Here is an 18,942-nt window from a genome sequence, read left to right on the forward strand (position 1 = left end):
TCTGCTATCGTGCATTAAGAATTAGTATCTACACAAATCCATCTAAAACTAGAAAGCTTTTTATAGGGTTTATCAATGGTGTTGTTCGGGGGTGGTCAACTGGTCAGTCATAGAGATCTATTTTATCTGTCAACAATGTCACGATCTTCTTCCGAAATTTGTCGTTTGTTGGTGAAGAGAGGTAGGATTCCTTTGTTTTTAACTTGATTTAGCAATATGTTGATTACATTAAGTTTCAGTACAATGGATGTATCACGGTTGAAAACCAAAGCTGCAAGTTTTTTATTCTTTCATGCGATTCCCCCCCCCCCTTTAATGTTTTCTTTTCTATGCCTGAAAGATTTATTCATTTATTTGAAATAGTATGAGTAGAAAGTATTCCTCAATTGACTTACGTAATTTATTGCTCTCATAAGGCAACCCAATCCTTTATTCTGGACGTTTGTCAAGACAACGGATGAACGCGGAAAACTCAATTAACTGAGAAGGATTTCTTCAAATATTTAACGTACACACACGTAACGTAGTACAAACAATATGTACTACGTTTCCCCATGGAACTGATATGAGTTAACTACCCCAAAACGCGATGAGAACCATAATTTTGGACAGAAGCGTGATTTCAACCGACAGCTCTGTTGTTACATGATTGTTTCGTAGTAGTGACAGTTCCCTACGTTGCCTAACTTGAGACGATATTTTTTTGTTATTTTAAATCATTTTTTATTTTATATTTTACAGCATGCTGACATGGCAACTGTACAGTGCAGCCAAACAGACTCCTCTTTGCAGAAGAACTCCGTTCCGCCCAGACACAAGCCCAAGAAGCGCCGCCCAGCCCCGCCCCCTCCACCGCCTCTTGAAGCACCATCGCATTCCAGACAGAGTTCTTCAGATTCCAGCGGATACCACGAGGCAACTTCTTCTTTCCTGCACGAAGACCACGCCCCTCCCATGTGTGTATCACCAGCAGAGAAGGCGTCCAGCGACAGCAGTGGAGTCAGCAGCATGGACGCGAAAGTGTCCAGTCCCACTACTCAACAAAAGAAACGGAAGGCTCCGCCCCCTCCCAAGAGAACTGAAAAGGGGCGGGCCCCTGCGCCAAAGAAGGATCCGCCCATACATCAAGAGTTGCTACTAAGCAGCGAAACTAGTGAAGGATTCTCTTCGGGATCTTATCAGGAGTCATCAGAGGACAAATTAAATGAACCTTACCAGCACGATTCCTGGGAAGGACAACAATCGCTCGAAAACAAAACAAGTTCACAATGTTCATCTTTACAATCAGAACCATGTGATCTAAAAGACTGTGTTCAGAGAGTTGAAGAACACATAACACCATCTCCAGAGCATCAAGATTCAACTAAACAAGTGACGTGCCAACAGCTATCTTCTTCGTCTGAGCCACATACCACTCAAAGGCCAGAACAGAAGAAGGAGGCTTTGACTCAATCAATTTTGGTTTCTCAAGAACCAAGAAAGAGCAATCTAGAAATTAATGTTCCTTCTTCCAAGGTGCATCAAGAAAATTTACTCAAGGAGGAACAGACAATCCAAAAGAATATTCAACCACAGATACACCCAGCCGATTCCAAAAAGAATTTGGTAGGCATCAACTATCCAGACTCGAGTCAGTCTCAAATCATATCAATCATTCCTCCCGTTACACAGGATGAAAAAGAACGTCCTGTTGACTTGAGAATTGGTCCGGAGCTCGATTCAAGGAGAAAATCCGAGCCATTAGAGCATCGGGTCCAGTCGAAACCTGCTGCTGTCTGCAGAAGAGAATCAGAGCCGGTCTTGGTGCCTCAAGTGCATGCCGTTCGATCCTCACCTTTGGTAAAACTCGATTCTTGGGAAACGCGAGAGCCTCAGAACTATGCTGCGAAAACACCATCGAATAATTGCAACAAAGTTGAGACTAAAAAAGAAGGTAAGATTGCCAGTGTTCGCTTTCTCCTTTTATTTTAATTTTTGAAATCGCTTAGATAGAACTTCTGAATGTAGAGTATGAAAGTTGGTTTCTTTTGCAATAGTTGTCCTAATCCAAAATGTTGAGGGAGCATTAACTTCGGGTCTTTAAGCGCAACAAACTAATTCATTACTCTACGTGTGTATAGCCTAATGTATAGGGCATCGAATCGATATCATGTGGGTCCCGAATTCGAGGCTCGACGCCGCTAAAATGTCTACCAAGGACTTTAAGGTAGGTGCTTGTTAAATCCATGGATGCAAAAGTCTCGTACTCGATCGCCAGCCGTTATTATGGGCATTGAGCTCCTGAAAGTTTTTCTTCTCCTTCATAACTTTGCCTGTATTAGATGTGTTGTCTATGATGCCCATCGCCCGGAGCCAAATTCGGGACCCCCACCTGCAAGAAATCAAAGAAGCCTCGACATTCCGCTGCAATTACTATTATGTAAGCAAAAGAAGTTTTGATCGTCTAAAAAGCTTTAACAACAACAACCAATTTCCTATTCTGAGCTTTTAATTATGTACAAATGTAATCAAAGGGGACAGACAAATGACAGTTAGAGTTATCTTTCGCAATGATATTTTTAAAAAAACTCTGGAAAACCTTACCACATTTACACACAGGAACTGAGAGATGCTATGGTAAGTATGTCTTGCCAGAGGACGAGATAGTGGATAACATGTCATGCATGTGCAAAATTCACCCAATTAAACTTCAGTTAGAGTGAACCGAATAGCCCATTCAGTATAGAAACCGTAACCTTTGGCACGTACAGGACTTTCTTCGGCTATCATTCTTGTGAAATAATGCAAAATCATGTTTTAAAAGTCGACTTTAAGATGATTCTTGATCCATAATTGATCAAGAAAAAAAAATAGATAGGCAAGTTATGACCATGTGAGACCATTGTTGTAAAGGTATTTATATCTTACCACATCATGTTCAGTCCTTAGCAGAAAACATTTTCTTTAGGAGAGAAAATGTAAGAGTGATAATCTGCAAAAGTAGATATTGTTACATGTTTTTCATTCATTAGGTGTTCTTTTCTCCAACATTAATGAAATTTGGTGCATAAAAGCAATATATTAAGGAAAATATTTCATTTCGTATTTCTTCTTAACAATAACTTGAAGGGTTTTTTGGAGAAAACTCGTGTTTAGTTATGGAAGTGGATGCGACTGGTGGTGCCATCTTTTGAATGTTATGACAGTTATCGTGTTCTGTTAGGGGTAATGGTGGTCGCCTCTTAGCAAATGGTTACCACATTCGTGGCACTGACGAGGGCAAATCCTCCGCATTAACCAAAAAAAAAAAAATGCTTTTGTTTCAAAAATTTCGAAAATTAATACCCATCTTTCAAACATATGACGTAGCTTCCTTTATTTCCATATCTTGCGAAAATCCTCCAGTTACTAGAACCTATTCTCCGAAATGTTTTTTCTGTTCTTTGTTTACCAAAATCTTTGAAGTTAAGGAATCGGCTGTGATACTGTCTATGAATTTGTATTGTCCCAATTGCATTGTTTGCAAAGTCGTTGTCAAACTTCGCGTGGGCTATTTCATTCTGCGGCATGCGGAATGTCTCTTCCAAATCCATATCCCGTTGTCGCTTTGTCTATTTAATCTCTCGAAAACAGTTTTATCTTCTCCCGAACATCAAATTTCCGTGATCTCATCAAAAATTCAATCGCGGTAAAGAAATTCATCAAGGAATTGAAATGGTTCAGACCTACTTTGCGCTAGTCAGGAGGGCTTTGCTTGTTTACTTGACTCAAGAAGGATATGTATTCTTTTCGATGATGTCCCGAAGTGGTAAAATTTGGGTTGAAGTGTAGTTCTGTTTTTTTGTACATTATTTGTCGTCTACTGTGTTTGGCTTTTAATATTTGTCTAGTTATAATCGTCCTCAATGTTTATATTTCTTCGTAATATTTAATTTATCTATCGTCTGCGCTATCTATTGGTTTTTGTAATGGCAACGGTAAAAGAAATGAGTTAGAACAGTTGAAAGTTTTTGATGGAATGTAAATTTTGGTTTTTCTCGCCCATCGTTGGCAGGTAACATAATTTATATTTTACGTAATTCAGTAATTAATTTTGTTAGTGAAAAAAGTGAAAAATTTGATAAATTTACTGAAGGGTACAAAACATTTGTTATTGAAATTTCAAAGAAGTGAAAAAGACGGAACAAGGTGTTTAATCCATGTTGTTTATAAAACCACACGTCCCCAATTCGGGCTGGAGGTCACCCCGACACCGGCTTCCGTGACGTATTCCGTATCGTTCGTCGTCTGAGGATTTCGAACGGGTGAGCGAGCATTTGAGAAGGCTCAAACTCAAATAAATCCTTCTTACTTCATTGGCGTCGCTCCTCTTTTGGCTATTAACTGTGCCCTTAACCTGGAGGAGGTTATGTTGTTTTTGTTTTGGTAAGAGCTTTCTGGTTGGGATAGCTACTGTGATAAAAATACGCGATGGATTCGGGGTGTGATCTCTGGCAGAACACGTTTAATCAAAACGTGGAAAACATTCGATAAGAGAACACTTGTGTGAATAACTGTACTTGGAATACACATGAAAAGGTAATTGATGATTTTATTATTTTCTTCCTTTAAATCAATTTTATTTTAGTTTGAGGTTTTTCTATTCCTTTCATTATTAATGAAAATGCAAATTAAGTTATTTGTTGCAGCAGGGATTGCATGAACATAATTTTTTTAATTTGAAACTGGAAAAAGTAAAAAGTTTCGCAGCTATAGCGACATTCCACAAGGAAGATAAAATATTTTCCCTACCATTTTAAAACAAATGCATTGCACAATTCAAGTGAATTATGTATGTTATGTACAATTTGTAAAGAACATTGCTAAAATGCTGTCGTTCAACCAAATCCGTTACAATATAAAAATTAGGGATGACCATCCCGCCCAAGTGCTACAGCGCATCTCCTGCAATGCTCTTGAATAACCCCAAAAATCAGAATTGTCCCTTCCTCCTATTCAAAAAAAAAAAAAAAAAAAAAAACAAGAACTCTTTGAAATTAAAAAATCCTGTTTTTTTTTTTTTTTTTCAAACCCACTACAAAGTCGGAAACTAGTACTGGGCACAATCGAGAACTTTTGATATTGGAGATCTCGAGAATCAAGTACTTCTCATAATCGAGTGATTTATAATCGAGATCTTGAGCGATTGATTTCTCGATTACTTTGAATCGTGAACTCGAGCTGTGACAATCGAGAACTCGAGATGTAATAATCGAGAACTCGAGATGTAATAATCGAGAACTCTAGATGTGATTATCGAGAACTCCAGCTGTGATAATCGAGAACTCTAGGTGAGATAATCGAGAACTCTAGATTTGCTAATCGATAACTCGAGATTTGATAATCGAGAACTTTAGATGTGATAATCTAGAACTCTAGTTAAGATAATCGAGAACTCGAGTTGGGATAATAGAGAACTCTAGATGTGATAATCGCGAACTCAAGATTTGATAATCGAGAACTCGAGATTTAATAATCGAGAATTCGAGTTGTGATAGAGAACTCGAGTCGTGATAAAAGAGAACTATAGATGTGATAATCGAGAACTATAGATGTGATAATCGATAACTCGAGTTGTGATAATCGAGAACTCGAGTAGTGATAATCGAGAACTCGTGATAATCGAGTTCTCGAATGATCTTGAACAATCGAGTGATTCGGTTGTGAGAACTGGATTATGCCCATCACTAGTGTTTTTTTTTTTCAAGCTATGTCTTTCGAGGTTTCAATACCCATCCTAGGAAGTCGTAAAATGTGTTTTCTCACTGGCCGTTGGCCCGAGCCAGATCTCATTAAACGGCGGAATGATTTAGTTTCCAAATTCTCTTTTTTGCTCATTATTTTCCGACTTGGAGAAAATCCGCAAAAACACCTTTCGAAAGCTAAAAGCCGCGGGTCGCCTTCATTCCGACTGCAATAACTAGTGAAGATTATCCTGATCGCGAGGGGCTGACGACCGTCGAATCCGGCGCTAATTAACTGAAAAACACCCTTATACTCGATTACCAAAAGCGGCATTTATTCAAAAGTGTATTCCCACTGATTTTCATTGCCGATGTATGTTAGTTTTTTTATGTCATGTCAGAAGGAAGGCGATAAACCTTGAGTTTTAAGATCATGACTCATAGTAACGAAATAACAGCGGCCAAAGTGTTTGTATTTTGTAAAAGAAATCAGTGAACTCTAGCGAAAATGCAGGTTTGTATTTGTTCACGGAAGAAGCTCTTCAAGGGTTAACTCTGAATTCCGGTATCAAAAAATTTTAGCATGACTAGTTAGCCGACATCTAAGCTAGTCATAATTCAGAATACAATTTAATATATTTTAATGATGCAGTGTAGAATGCGTCACTCTTTTCCAATGGTGTATCTCTTCCAGATTTTTTTTTTCCTTTTTTTCAAGTGTTAAGTATTCCCCCCCCCCTTAAATTTCTGAATGAGAGTAACGGGTAAGAGACAGGGAACACACAAAGAGAGTAATAATGAAAAAAGTCTAAATAGGTAACAATCGAAAGAGTAATCCCGTTATAACAAACTTTAAGGGAACGCAAATTTTGTTCGCTGTATCGGGAATTTCGATGTAATGGAATTCAAATAAAGTAATGGAGACTGTGTCATCGAAGCTGAAAATTTATTTCATTGAAACGAATATTTCGTTGTATAGGTATTCGTTTTGGCGGGATTTAACTGTATTCGAATGGTTAACTAGACGACAGGCTCGAAATTGCTGTACGCTATTTTATCTTGACTAGTTTGGCTTTATTTTCTCTGTTTTTCCATTTCAATAAGTGGATAGACTGATATAGAGTGATAGGACTAACGTTTCGTAATTTAGTAGCGATGGCATAAAACACGGAAAAAGAATAGGGGTTGTTTTTGTCTTACATCCGCAGCAAAACACCTAGTTAACGGTTACCAAACTTGGGCAATTTTGTCAATGTTTTTAAGCTGTCTTACCACCGCCCGGAAATGTAGGGCAATCAAACAATATTAGCGAAGTTTGAACTATTCATATAAAAATAAATGCCCCAAAATGAACCATTTAATCTTAAAACATCTTGTGCTTGGATTTTTCACAGATGAAGAATTTATGTTTCAATGCAATTCAACTAGATATCATGACACTATTGTGTGTAAGAACTAACATCAAGGCATATTGCTGAATAGTTCAGAGTCTGGATATGGACAACACCTTACCCTGATCGAAAATTTCTCCATGATTAAGTTACACAAAAGCTACTCTTCTATAAAACCCTATCTCTTATATAATTAAAAACTGAGCGTATCTATGTATGTCCAAGCTTCTTCCCCCGAACGACAGTGAACTGACCATCGAACCAGGTATCGAGGGATTCGTAATCTTCCCGTCTTCATGTTTGGCTATTTAACATAATTCTCCGATTATAATTAGCGGAGATATCAATTAAAAGCTATCAATTAGGGCACTTAAATTTCGGCATAAAATACCTATTTTTCGAAGGCTTTCCTCCATTTAAATTATTTTTCAGTGCTTCATCTCAACTTTCCGTAACAGTGCTTTTATTAAAATTTATAGCGGTGAAGAAAATCATTCAGATGAGAGATATGTTGCCATTTTCTTTCTCGAATATGAAGAAGTAAAATTCTCGATTTTGTTTTAAAGGCTTTTTCTGTAACCGGGGGATTTAAAATGTTTACTTTTTGGTTGTTTTTCCGCAAACTGCCGCAAAATTTTACTGATTTTTTTTTTCTTTTCTTTTTGTTCAAGGCTGAGCGTTGAACGGGCGTCACTTTACATAACGTTTATTTTCGAGGTAGACCGTGCAAAGCCGGGTGACGCAGCTAGTAAGTTAATAAAACACGACATTGGTTAACCCAATATCAGCTGAGGATTTAAATTTCTTGTGACATCATGAATTGATGATAGAGATTTCCAACTGTCATAAGGAAGAACCATAGTATATTTCCCCCTTTTGTTTGAAGTGAAACCTTTTATGCGAGGGCTTTGAATTTTTATTCCGCAGGCTTTTTGTGTGGCGGAAGACGGAAGTGACGTAATTGTTTTAAATGGTTGCCAGAAACAAATAATAATAATTAACTTAAAATACTTCCGCTTTTTAATAGCTGAACAATTAAAAATAATAGTGACTACAAGGTTACTTTTGTCAATGAATTGAAAAAAATCAAGGTTGAATTTAAGCAAGCATATGTTTTGAGCACTTTAAACTTTTCAAAGAATGCAGGTTTTCGAAGATTTCTTTGATTCAAGTCAAATCGTCAGTTCAAAAGCGTAATCTACATTGCCAATGTTCAGCCTAGAAATTAGTTTGTTAACTATAATTTTTCTTTTTTTGGTAACAATTAAAACCCGGATTTCGAGTATTTTAAAATCTTCTTGTTGAGCAATCACGATTGCTTATTGTTCCACTTGACTGTTTTTGGCGTCTTTTGATTTTTCCCACCGCCACCCTCCGCACCATCACCGTCGACGGGCTCCTCACGATGCTGCTCCTATAGCGAAAGCCGTCTCCAGGTTGCATCCATGTCCTACACACATGCGCATACATACACAACTACACACACACACGCACACACATACACCTACACACACATACACACATACACACAAAAACATACTCACACGCATACATACAGACACCTACACATACACAAACACACAAAAACATACACACACATACACACAACTACCCACACATTCATGCCTGCACACAGACACAAACACATATGCCTACACACACATACACATACCCCCTACACACAAACACACATATCCCCACACACAAACACACACGCCTACATACACACACTCGTGATTGCGAAAAACATAACTTGGATTCAAGATGTCAAAATTCAAATTAATTATTTTTTTTTGTTTATTTTCTTTATTGAAATGTGTAATTCTGTTGTGAATAGGCCAAAGTCAGGTGTAGAAAGAACAAAAACGTACGTGAGAGAAAACGTGCGGGTCAAGTAACAATTCAGAATAAAAAAAGAAAATATAAAAGCTTCTATCTTGTCTTTGCCGACACACAATTTAATATTCATGTATACTCCCTTTCTGCTTTATAACTGCTGCTCAGACACAACTATTGCATTATTTCTTGATTAAATTATCTTGATATAAAAAACTGTGCACAAGTTTACAATTCTATGGTATACCTCTTAACAAAATTATTAATCGAGTCAACAAACCTCTAAAACATAATTTCTCCAAAACGTTTCCGTAATTTTACCCACCAGTGTATATCTTTCTTTACTAATAATAAAGCTGAAAGTCTCTCTGTCCGGAGGATGTCTGTAGGATGTCTGTGACGCGCATAGCGCCGAAACCATTCGGCCGATTTTCATGAAATTTGGCACAAAGTTAGTATGTAGCATGGGGGTGTGCACCTCGAAGCGATTTTTCGAAAATTCGATGTGGGTCTTTTTCTATTCCAATTTCAAGAAAAAAAATATCATAAGATTTACGAGTAAATTACGAAATTATCATAACGAGGAACCGTAAGATGGGTACATGCCAACTGGCGAGAAAATTCACCATACATTATTTGTAAATATACAGGCGAACCAAAAGACCTTTTGATTTTTCTGTTTCGGACAATACCGTGCTGGTACCTCTAGTGTATATATAAAATAGTATATAGAATTGGTATTCACTGCTCGATATTCAAAAGTTGTAAATTACAAGAGAATATGGAATAAAACCGTGCTCGAACTAAAAACGGTACATCCCATCTCTAAAAAACTGGTTCAAATTCTAGACTTTTATTTTCTACCGCAAGTTAAGAAAACGGGAAGTCCTAAACCCCGAGGTGGAACGATTTTTCTTACTTTTCCGCGATCTCCGGTTGCAAGTTTATATCATGCACCCAGCATTGTCAAGTGCTTTCAAAATTATTTCCGGCACTTTTCGGAAAGCATGCGCAGCTTTAAAACGTGTTAATAGCCCATCTAAGTAGCTCTTAATTTGTGAAAGTGGATTTTTAGAGCAAAAAAGAGCAAAATGGCTCGCAAATTAAATGGTTCCGGAACGACTTATTCATGCGATGACGTTTTCAGAGGAAGCTGAAAAGACAGTCTTTAGGATATGTCACTTTCACATTTCACTTATAGCATTCGTCCGAGTTAAACTGCACAATAGTCCTGGGTTAAATGAGTGATTCCGTGGAAACTATTTTGATGATTTAAGATTCGCCTATCCTTTCAAAAAGCAAGTATAATTTTCATTGTTTTTTAATTTTAATCTATCTAATGTTATTTAGAATTGGAACTTAGTTACGAAAAGAATGAGGAAATGGGGTAGTAATCGACAGAAAAAGTTATTTTGGGGAGTACCTGTCATTTTTTTTTGTTCTCAGAACCTAGTGGCTGCAGTCCGTATAGGTGTAATAAGGGAATAGGAAGTTTAAATCATTTAAATTCATATCAAATGATTTTTTCATTTAATTAAAAATCTACGAAGTCGTGATTAAATGAAAGAACTTGTATTTAATTAATCCTTCATTCAATTAAAAACTTTACATTCAATGTGTATAGGAATTTATGCCTTAAGAAGTATTTATTTTATGAAAAATCATGTAAAGTTTTCGTTGGATATGGGAAGTCATTTTCATTTAGGACTTAAGTTCATATAAACCTGATCACCTTTTTTTTTTTTTAATGGGTATGCCTTGTATTAACTAATCTGGAAAATCAAGTCATAATGTGACGGGTGTAAATTTCGTAGCCATTTCCATTCCATTTGTAAAACAAGAAACCCAACCAGGGTTTCGTCGTAATTTGCGATTGCAAAAAAAAAAAGGAATTTGAATTTAAGGCATCAAAATTCAAATGAATGTTTTTTTTTTTTTTTCAATTTCATTTTTCTCTATTATTGATCGTTGTTAAATATTTCTCTGTAAAAAATTTCTTTTACTTTGAAGAGTCTTTAGTCGTTTGTTAAAAACAATGTTTAACATGTAAAAAAATGCAACTGTCATACAGTTTGTATTTTTCCAAGAAATTTGCAACAGAATTGCTTGAATTGATCGCAAAAGTGTATTAATGTTTATTTTTCTTTCTTTTCTTATTTTTCTATTTAAACGCTTTCATGTGAGAATGAAGGGGAAAAAAAAGGTTTTGAAATTGAAAAATATTTTAGTTCAAAAGTTAAACATTATGGAGAATGACCCTTATTCGAACATACGGTAGATGATAGTAAAACTTCACTATTTGAATTTCGTGATAGTTTGACTACAATAGCGCCAATGATGATTTATTCCTCGCATAATCTTTTCGTTTTTATTTATGCTTCTCAACTCCAATATACTTTATATGAAGTAATAATATGGCTTGTTTTCCTTCGTTTGCAGATGCTGCTAAAATACGCCATAATGATTCGGGGAAGAAAGCCGATGTGAGTGCACCGACAGAAACCGAAAGCAGCCAAAGGAGAAAACCAAGTTTTTCCGAAAAGAGGCGAAGCTCCTTCTCAGAAAATGAAGGTAAATTTTAAACTCGTTTTTCAGTTGCATATATTTTTTTCTTTTTTGAACTATCACGATTGCTCATTGCTTTCAAGTGACAGTCACTGATGTTCCTTTGATTTTTCAGATTACCATAACGACAAAAATAACTGTAGCTCTTTGTTTCTAATCTTTATTTAGAAGGACTAATTTTCGTCGTTGTGGTTTCAAATCGTCTCATCTACGAGTTGCAATCATTATTTAATTTTTTTTCCAATGATTTCTCAAGCATATTTTCCATTAAACGTGAATTTTCCATGAAACGTGAAATTTTTTGCGTAGATGAACTTAAATTGCAAAATTTCATCTAAATACAAAATTTCCAGATTATTAATTCTCATCATTTAAGATTGATAAGAAATAAAAATACGATCACACGGTATACGCTGTGAATAAAATCTTTGATAAGTCTACGAATACAAATTGGCCATAATAACCCTACCTTTATTACCGAATGTTCATTTCTTTTTCTCTTATGGATATACCCCGTTTTACCTAATTCAGAAAATTACCAGTCATAATACAGTGGTGGTAAAAAAAAAATGCATCACCCGCGCCGCAAAAGTAGAGGAATATCATCCCGACTGCATTCAACACACAGTCAAGCATCCCGTAGCCCAGATGATTTGGGGATGTATTTCTGATCAAGGAGTTGGTGGGCTTCACTTTGTGCAAGGAACAGTAAACGCTCAGGTGTAAATTGGCATTTTGGAGGAGAAATTGCTTCCTACTATCCGGGATCACTTTACTTCAGTTTCGAACGTCATTTTTCAGGATGATTCTGCTCCGTGCCATAGGGCAAAACTGGCAAGTAACAATTTAAAAATCTTTATCCTGCCATCAGACTTAAATTGACATGTTTTTTTTTTTTTTTTTTTGAGCAATCACGATTGCTTATTGCTTTTATTTGACTGTTTTTGGCGTGCTATCATTTTATTTTCCCACCGCTACCCTCCGCAACATCACCATCGACCGGCTCCTCACGATGCTGCTCCTATAGCGAAAACCGTCTCCAGGTTGCATCCATGTCCTACACACGCGCATACATACACTACACACACACACGCACACAAACACATACACACACACAAACACATACATACAGACACCTACACATACGCACACACACAAAAACATACACACAACTACCCACACATTCATGCCTGCACACAGACACAAACACATATGCCTACACACACATACACATACCCCCTACACACAAACACACATACCCCCACACACAAACACACACGCCTACCTACACACACTCGTGATTGCGAAAAACATAATTTGAATTCAAGATGTTAACATTCAAATTAATTTTTTTTTTCTCTAAGCTCACGCGTAGGCTCAGAAATGGAAAAATGAGCATCGGGTCAGCAGTTTGCCTTGGCCGGGAAACAGCCCCGATCTACGTAAACAATGATCGGATTCCTGCTGCTGTTAAATGTTTCTTTCAAAGTTTTGCAGAATTTCACATACATTCATCGTTAATCGGTCGACCAAAACTTCTCGCATAATCCCATTGTTGTGAAAATGCGTGGGTGATGCAATTTTTTTTTACCAGCACTGTATGACGAGTGTGAATTTCTCCTCCATTTAAATCCCATTACATTTGTGGAAACAAGAAACCCAACGAGTAGGGTTCCATAGCAATTTGTCATTGCGAAAAACATCATTTGAATACGAGACGTCAAAATTCAAATGAATACCAGAGTATTGAAGCTGGATTTTTTTTTTTTTTTTGCATTGTAGACGCGTGTTTTGAGGTTACAGGAGAGAACTTCTTTTAAAAGCGGAAATTCGAGTTTGGGGACGAAACCCAGCACAAACCACAGTGAAGTTTGTGCATCTCAAAACTATAACTTTTTCACATTGAACTTGAATTCATCTTGGAAACAAGTTATAATAAAAGAAAATATGAAAAAAACATCCACCATCCAGCCGCAGGCATTCATTTGAACTTTGACGGGTTGAATTCGAATTATGCTTTTCACAATCGCGAATTGCGATAGGAGCTTTACCCTTTGGGTCTCTTGTTTCTACAGATGGAGTGGAATGGAAACGGAGAAGAAATTTGTCCCTGTTTTCTGTGTAAATCGCGATTTAACACACAAAAATTTTTTTAATGTAAAATATGCTTGAGTTAAGCCTTGAAAAAAAAAATGAATGACCGCAGACGGTTTGTAACTATGACGATGAAAATTCGTCTCTCTAAATAAATGCTGAAGTCAATGAGCTGGACCTATTCTCGTCGTGGTGGTAATGTCAAAAATCAAAGGAACGTAAACTACGGTCAATAAATTATAATAAACAATTTTTGATTGCTCAAAAAAACGAGCTGGTGTGTGAATGTCATTTTCCCATTATTGGTAATTTTAATGTGATTCAATTGTTTACTCTCTAAGTATCACCAACCGTGGCCAAATCAAAACCAGATTTTTAAAAAAAATCGCCAAATTTGTCGCCAAGTTGGCGATAAAACTTGGCGACCAAAAGACAGGCGATATATCGCCAAGTGTTCGCCAAATTGTAACACCACTTGAGTTTACATCGAAATTAACAATGATTTCCCCCCAAAAAGGGACAAAAGACCCCCTTAAAAACACCCGAATGCAACCAAAAGGGGAGGTGCACAACTAGACCCCACTAGGAGTCTACGTACCAAATTTCAACTTTCTAGGACATACCGTTCCTGAGTTATGCGACATACGTACGCGCATACATACATACAAACGCCACGAAAAATTCGTTGTAACTAACTAGGGAATCATCAAAATGGATATTTTGCGTGTCTATACGTTCTTAAGCACTTATCCACGTGTGGTCGAGACGAAAGAAAAACTCAACATTCATTCGGGGGTGAGTAAAATGGAAATTAAGGTCGATCTTTGAGTGAAAATTTTTCCGCGAATACAATGATTCCTTTTTTGTAAAAGGAAGTAAAAAGTTTTTAACGTAAAATATGCTTGAGTTAAACCTTGAAAACAATGAATGACCGCAGACGGTTTGTAACCATGACGATGAAAATTCGTCTCTCTAAATAAATGCTGAAGTCAACGAGCTGGACCTATTTTCGTCGTCGTGGTAATGTCAAAAATCAAAGAACGTGAACTACGGTCAAGAAAGGATAATAAACAATTTGTGATTGCTCAAAAAAAAAAAAGAAACGAAACTAGAAAATTTTTATTTTGAAAAAAACTTCTTTAAAAATTAAAAAGACCATTCTTTAAGGAAAACACCTCAAAATAATGTAATGAAAATCGTATTCGCATGAATAATGATTGTTTTCTTACGCCGCAACTGTAAAAGTTTATATTGAACTATAGATCACTTGGACACTAAACTTTTTAATTGAGTTATCTCCCTCAATAAAAAGCATAAGTCTACTCTGTAGCGTTTCACAGTAAAGAATAAATTTTAAAACCTTCTGTGTTTCTCATTTATTAATGAGATACACTATTTTTAAAAGGTTAATTCAACTCTTTTAATAAATTGAACAGAAAATGGATGTTTTGGCCTTTTTCAGCTTCTCTGTTTTTTTGAAATCAGGTGACATTGAAAAATATGATCTTCAAAGTCAAATTCATCAAATCAAGCAAAACGAAAATCATTAGTAACAGATTATTTTATGCATAAAAGTTTGTTTTATACTGGCTCTATTATTAGTTGCAAACTAAGATTTTCTTCAGTCGCTTCAGGGATTTATTTGAACTTTGAAGAGGATTAAATTCAAGGATGATGACCAAAAAAAAAAAAAAAGGATGATATGCTTTTCTTTTTCTTCGGAAAAGATGAATCGATGTCTTGGTTTATTTTCAGTTAAAAAAATATTCAGTGTCAGTCTCTTTTTTACTTCTATTTACAGAAAAGGAAGTATTGTATTCGCGAAAAAAAATTTCACGCAAAATTCGGCCTTAATTTTCATTCTGGTGTAAAGTTACATATCGCTTGTGGAAGGCTACTCCATGCACTGTAAAAAAAATTCGGAAACGTTTCTGAGTATATCGTGCAGCTGCGGTTCATGAAATTTTCAAAAACGTTTCTGAGTATTTCGGAATTCTCTTTCTGTAATGTCCGGAAACGTGTCTGAGTATTTCGGAATCCTCTTTCTATAATTTCCAGAAATGTTTCTGAGTATTTTGGAATCCTCTTTCTGTAATTTTCAGAAACGTTTCTGAGTATTTCGGAATCCTCTTTCCGTAATTTTCAGAAATGTTTCTGAGTATTCTGTGCAGCTGTGGTTCATGAAAGTTTCGAAAACGTTTCCGAGTATTTCGGAATTCTCCAAACAATTTTCAAAAACGTTTCTGAGAATTTCGGAATCCTTTTTCCGTGATTTTTTCTAAAAAATAATTCTTTACTATAGTATTGCATGCCATATCAGTTTCAATTCTTTCATATCTAAGAGCAATGAAACAAGCAATTTTAGAATCATTCGTGGATTTTTTTTTTCTGAATTTCTAATGACAAATGGCATGGTTAACAGCATAACATATGCACAGTTATAAATTTTTGAAAATTTATGAAATAATATAGTAGTTTCATTCATAATCACAAAATCGTCGGGGGAGGGAAGGGGAGTACTTGCTCAAAAGTGGGATTGTTTGTTAAACAATATTAAACTTCAGTTTTTCTCTCAATATTTTCAAGACAAAATTATCAACATATTGTATTTTTAATGCAGAACTTAAAAACATATCGTATCAAACTTGATAGCTTTTATTTTCGGATAAAATTTGACAGAACTTACCTACACTTGCGTTCCGAAATTCGTTCACGTCAAGTCAATTTCTTTGACGAACAAAGTGTACCGAAAAGTACCAACAGAGAAATTGATGAATTTAAATATGACACCAAAGTCCCCCTGCTGGAACCATTCGGGTTTATTCTTCTGTTCTTGCCCTTTTCCAGTTTATCACAAATATAGATACTTAATCAAAATAGGTTACTGATTTTATTTTTAGAGTGTGCGCAAAATGCATTATATATTTTATTTATTAAAACATTGAACTCTATTACATGATTATTCCATTTCATATATACGAGAGTCCCCCCCCCACACCATAAAAGTGATGGTGCACCCATAAAATGATATAAAGCGCCCCCCACCTTAAAAAAAGCAACCCCTTGAAAATGTCAATGGCACAGTCTCTCACCATATGTGCATTGCATATTAATAACATAGTATTTAAAAACTGATCACTTTTAAAACGATGACATGAAATAATATTACTTTTTATTTCAGCATGTAAATGCAGCTGTTCCATTTTTGCCACTGACTCATTCCTCCTGACTGTCCTACATTAAACTAGTATATCCACGAAGGAAATGTTATTTTCGGAACTAATGTCAAGGAATTTTTTTATTGTTAACCACATTTAACAAAATGAATAAGCAGATGAATTAATTTCATAACTATGTTCTTACTAATAGATAACATGGTCATTTTCTAATGGTATAAATATTTTTAAATGAATGAATAAATTATAATAAAAAAAGATAAATTATACCGGTACATTTTTTGTGAAGCATATTACAATACTAGAAAATATTTGCATTACCATATTTCTAATGAATTAAACAATTGATTTTTTTTTCTTTTTGAACCAAAATGTATGTACATCCAAGTATTTCGAAATAACTTTTCTGTGATTGCTTCTCAAATATAAATCTTACTTCTTTAGCGTAATTAATCAGTTTCAGTTGGTTACAACAAATAGTACACCGCGCACATAGGTATATGTAGGATAACTTTAAATTAATTCGATAAACCCAAAAACAGTTACAATTGGAGCCTCATCAGATGCAAATCAACAAAAATATAAATGTATATAACAACATGTTTTAAAATATTCATTAATACTTACAAGTGAACATGAGCGGAAGAAAATCTAAGTACCTCCATTACAACTGAATAAGTAATCCAAAGGGTTTCGTTTCATTAAGTATAAACATGGGTGTTGAAACTATTCACGCTTGAACACACAATATATATCTAATTATGGTCGCATTGGAAATTGTAAAGAAGCAAATGGTTATTAACTAACTTAATAGCTGCGTACATCGTCTAAAAAATCAATGGCAGTCCAAAATGCAAAGGCGTAAAATTAGTTTCGACACATTTTACTACTCTCTAGACATGAAATAACAAGCAATCCAATGCTAAACAGTTGCTGACTGCAGCAACCATAGATAAGAAAAAAAGAAGTTCTCGTTATTTCCGACTCATTGGCGCCTGGTTGGAAGGATGAAATAGGTTTCGAAGCGTTGCGTCATCACTTCCGCTTCTAGATATCTTGAAATAACAAAAAGCTTTCTGAATATTGAGGAGTTCGCTATTGGATGAAGGATTCCTACTATTTCGGAAACGTTTCCGATATATCTAGAAACGTTTCCGAAATTTGTTACAGTGTGGTAATGTAACTATAGCGTAATGTTTCACTCATTTTTAAATAAGGTTACACCAGAATTTTTTGTATGCTTACAGAGACATTGCTTGAAAGCAAAAATTAAGCTTTCATCTGACTTTTTTGAACGATTTATCACGTGCATGCTTTTTAACAAACATTATACACCAATTATTTTAATACACAGTATTTATTTGTTTTAATATACAAACAAGATATTCGTGTTGCACTAAGAGAGGAAATGACATGGGTGTTGATAGTGATGTAAAATACCCAGGTATTTATTTTTAGGGGTAAATATCCAGGGTATATACCCAGGTAAATACCCAAAATGGGGGTCAGAGAAAACTCGTTGTAATTAAATCGGGAAACTTCAAAATGGATATTTCGGGCGTCTGTACGTTCTTAGGTATATATGTACGTGTGGTCGGGTCAAAAAAAAAACTCAACATTCATTCGGGGGTGAGCAAAATGGAAATCAAGGCCGATTTTTGAGTCAAAATTTTTTCGCGAATACAATACTTCCTTTTTTGTAAAAGGAAGTAAAAAGTACTAAAAGCAATAAAGTTTTAATTTTAAAGGGGGGATGGAGCCCCCATTTGTGATCCCCTCCCACAATATGGGCGTCCATGGTACTGGTTATCTCCAATTTTCCAATGTCGACACTTACGTCCCTTTGCTTCTCACTGCCTCATTTGAAAAATCTCCTCCTCGATATGCAAGATCCGAAAGGATGACCTTTCCATCGACGTGGAAAGTGTCGCCACCTGTGGATGGGCCGACCTTGCATCGACATGAGCCATCCGTGCGTGAAAAGTGGGGTCATCATCCCCAGTCGCTCCACCAAACGTCTTGTAGACGGCTCTCTGCTGCCCTTCACAGGTGTCCCGATAAAGGGGTTAAATTGTGCCAGATGTAGGGTAAACAGGGGCGGATTCAGGGGAGGGTAAAAGGATCAGCTGACCCCCTGTGACAAGAATTTTTTTAACACTACAGTAGAAGACCGTTATA

The 18,942-nt window shown here is 35.9% G+C and overlaps 1 protein-coding gene across 1 annotated transcript in view; it reads left to right on the forward strand.

Annotated features, from left to right (window-relative positions):
- The window catches only part of LOC129232621 (cordon-bleu protein-like 1), a 133,778-nt gene that overhangs the window by 97,529 nt on the left and 17,307 nt on the right, over window positions 1–18,942 (forward strand). The window contains exons 6-7 of the mRNA XM_054866752.1: window positions 742–1,933; window positions 11,369–11,500. Of these exons, the coding sequence (XP_054722727.1) occupies window positions 742–1,933; window positions 11,369–11,500 (1,324 nt within the window). The remainder of the gene's footprint in view (window positions 1–741; window positions 1,934–11,368; window positions 11,501–18,942) is intronic.

This window comes from Uloborus diversus, unplaced genomic scaffold (assembly GCF_026930045.1).
Source record: "Uloborus diversus isolate 005 unplaced genomic scaffold, Udiv.v.3.1 scaffold_13, whole genome shotgun sequence".
In the NCBI taxonomy this organism is placed as follows: Eukaryota; Metazoa; Arthropoda; class Arachnida; order Araneae; family Uloboridae; genus Uloborus; species Uloborus diversus.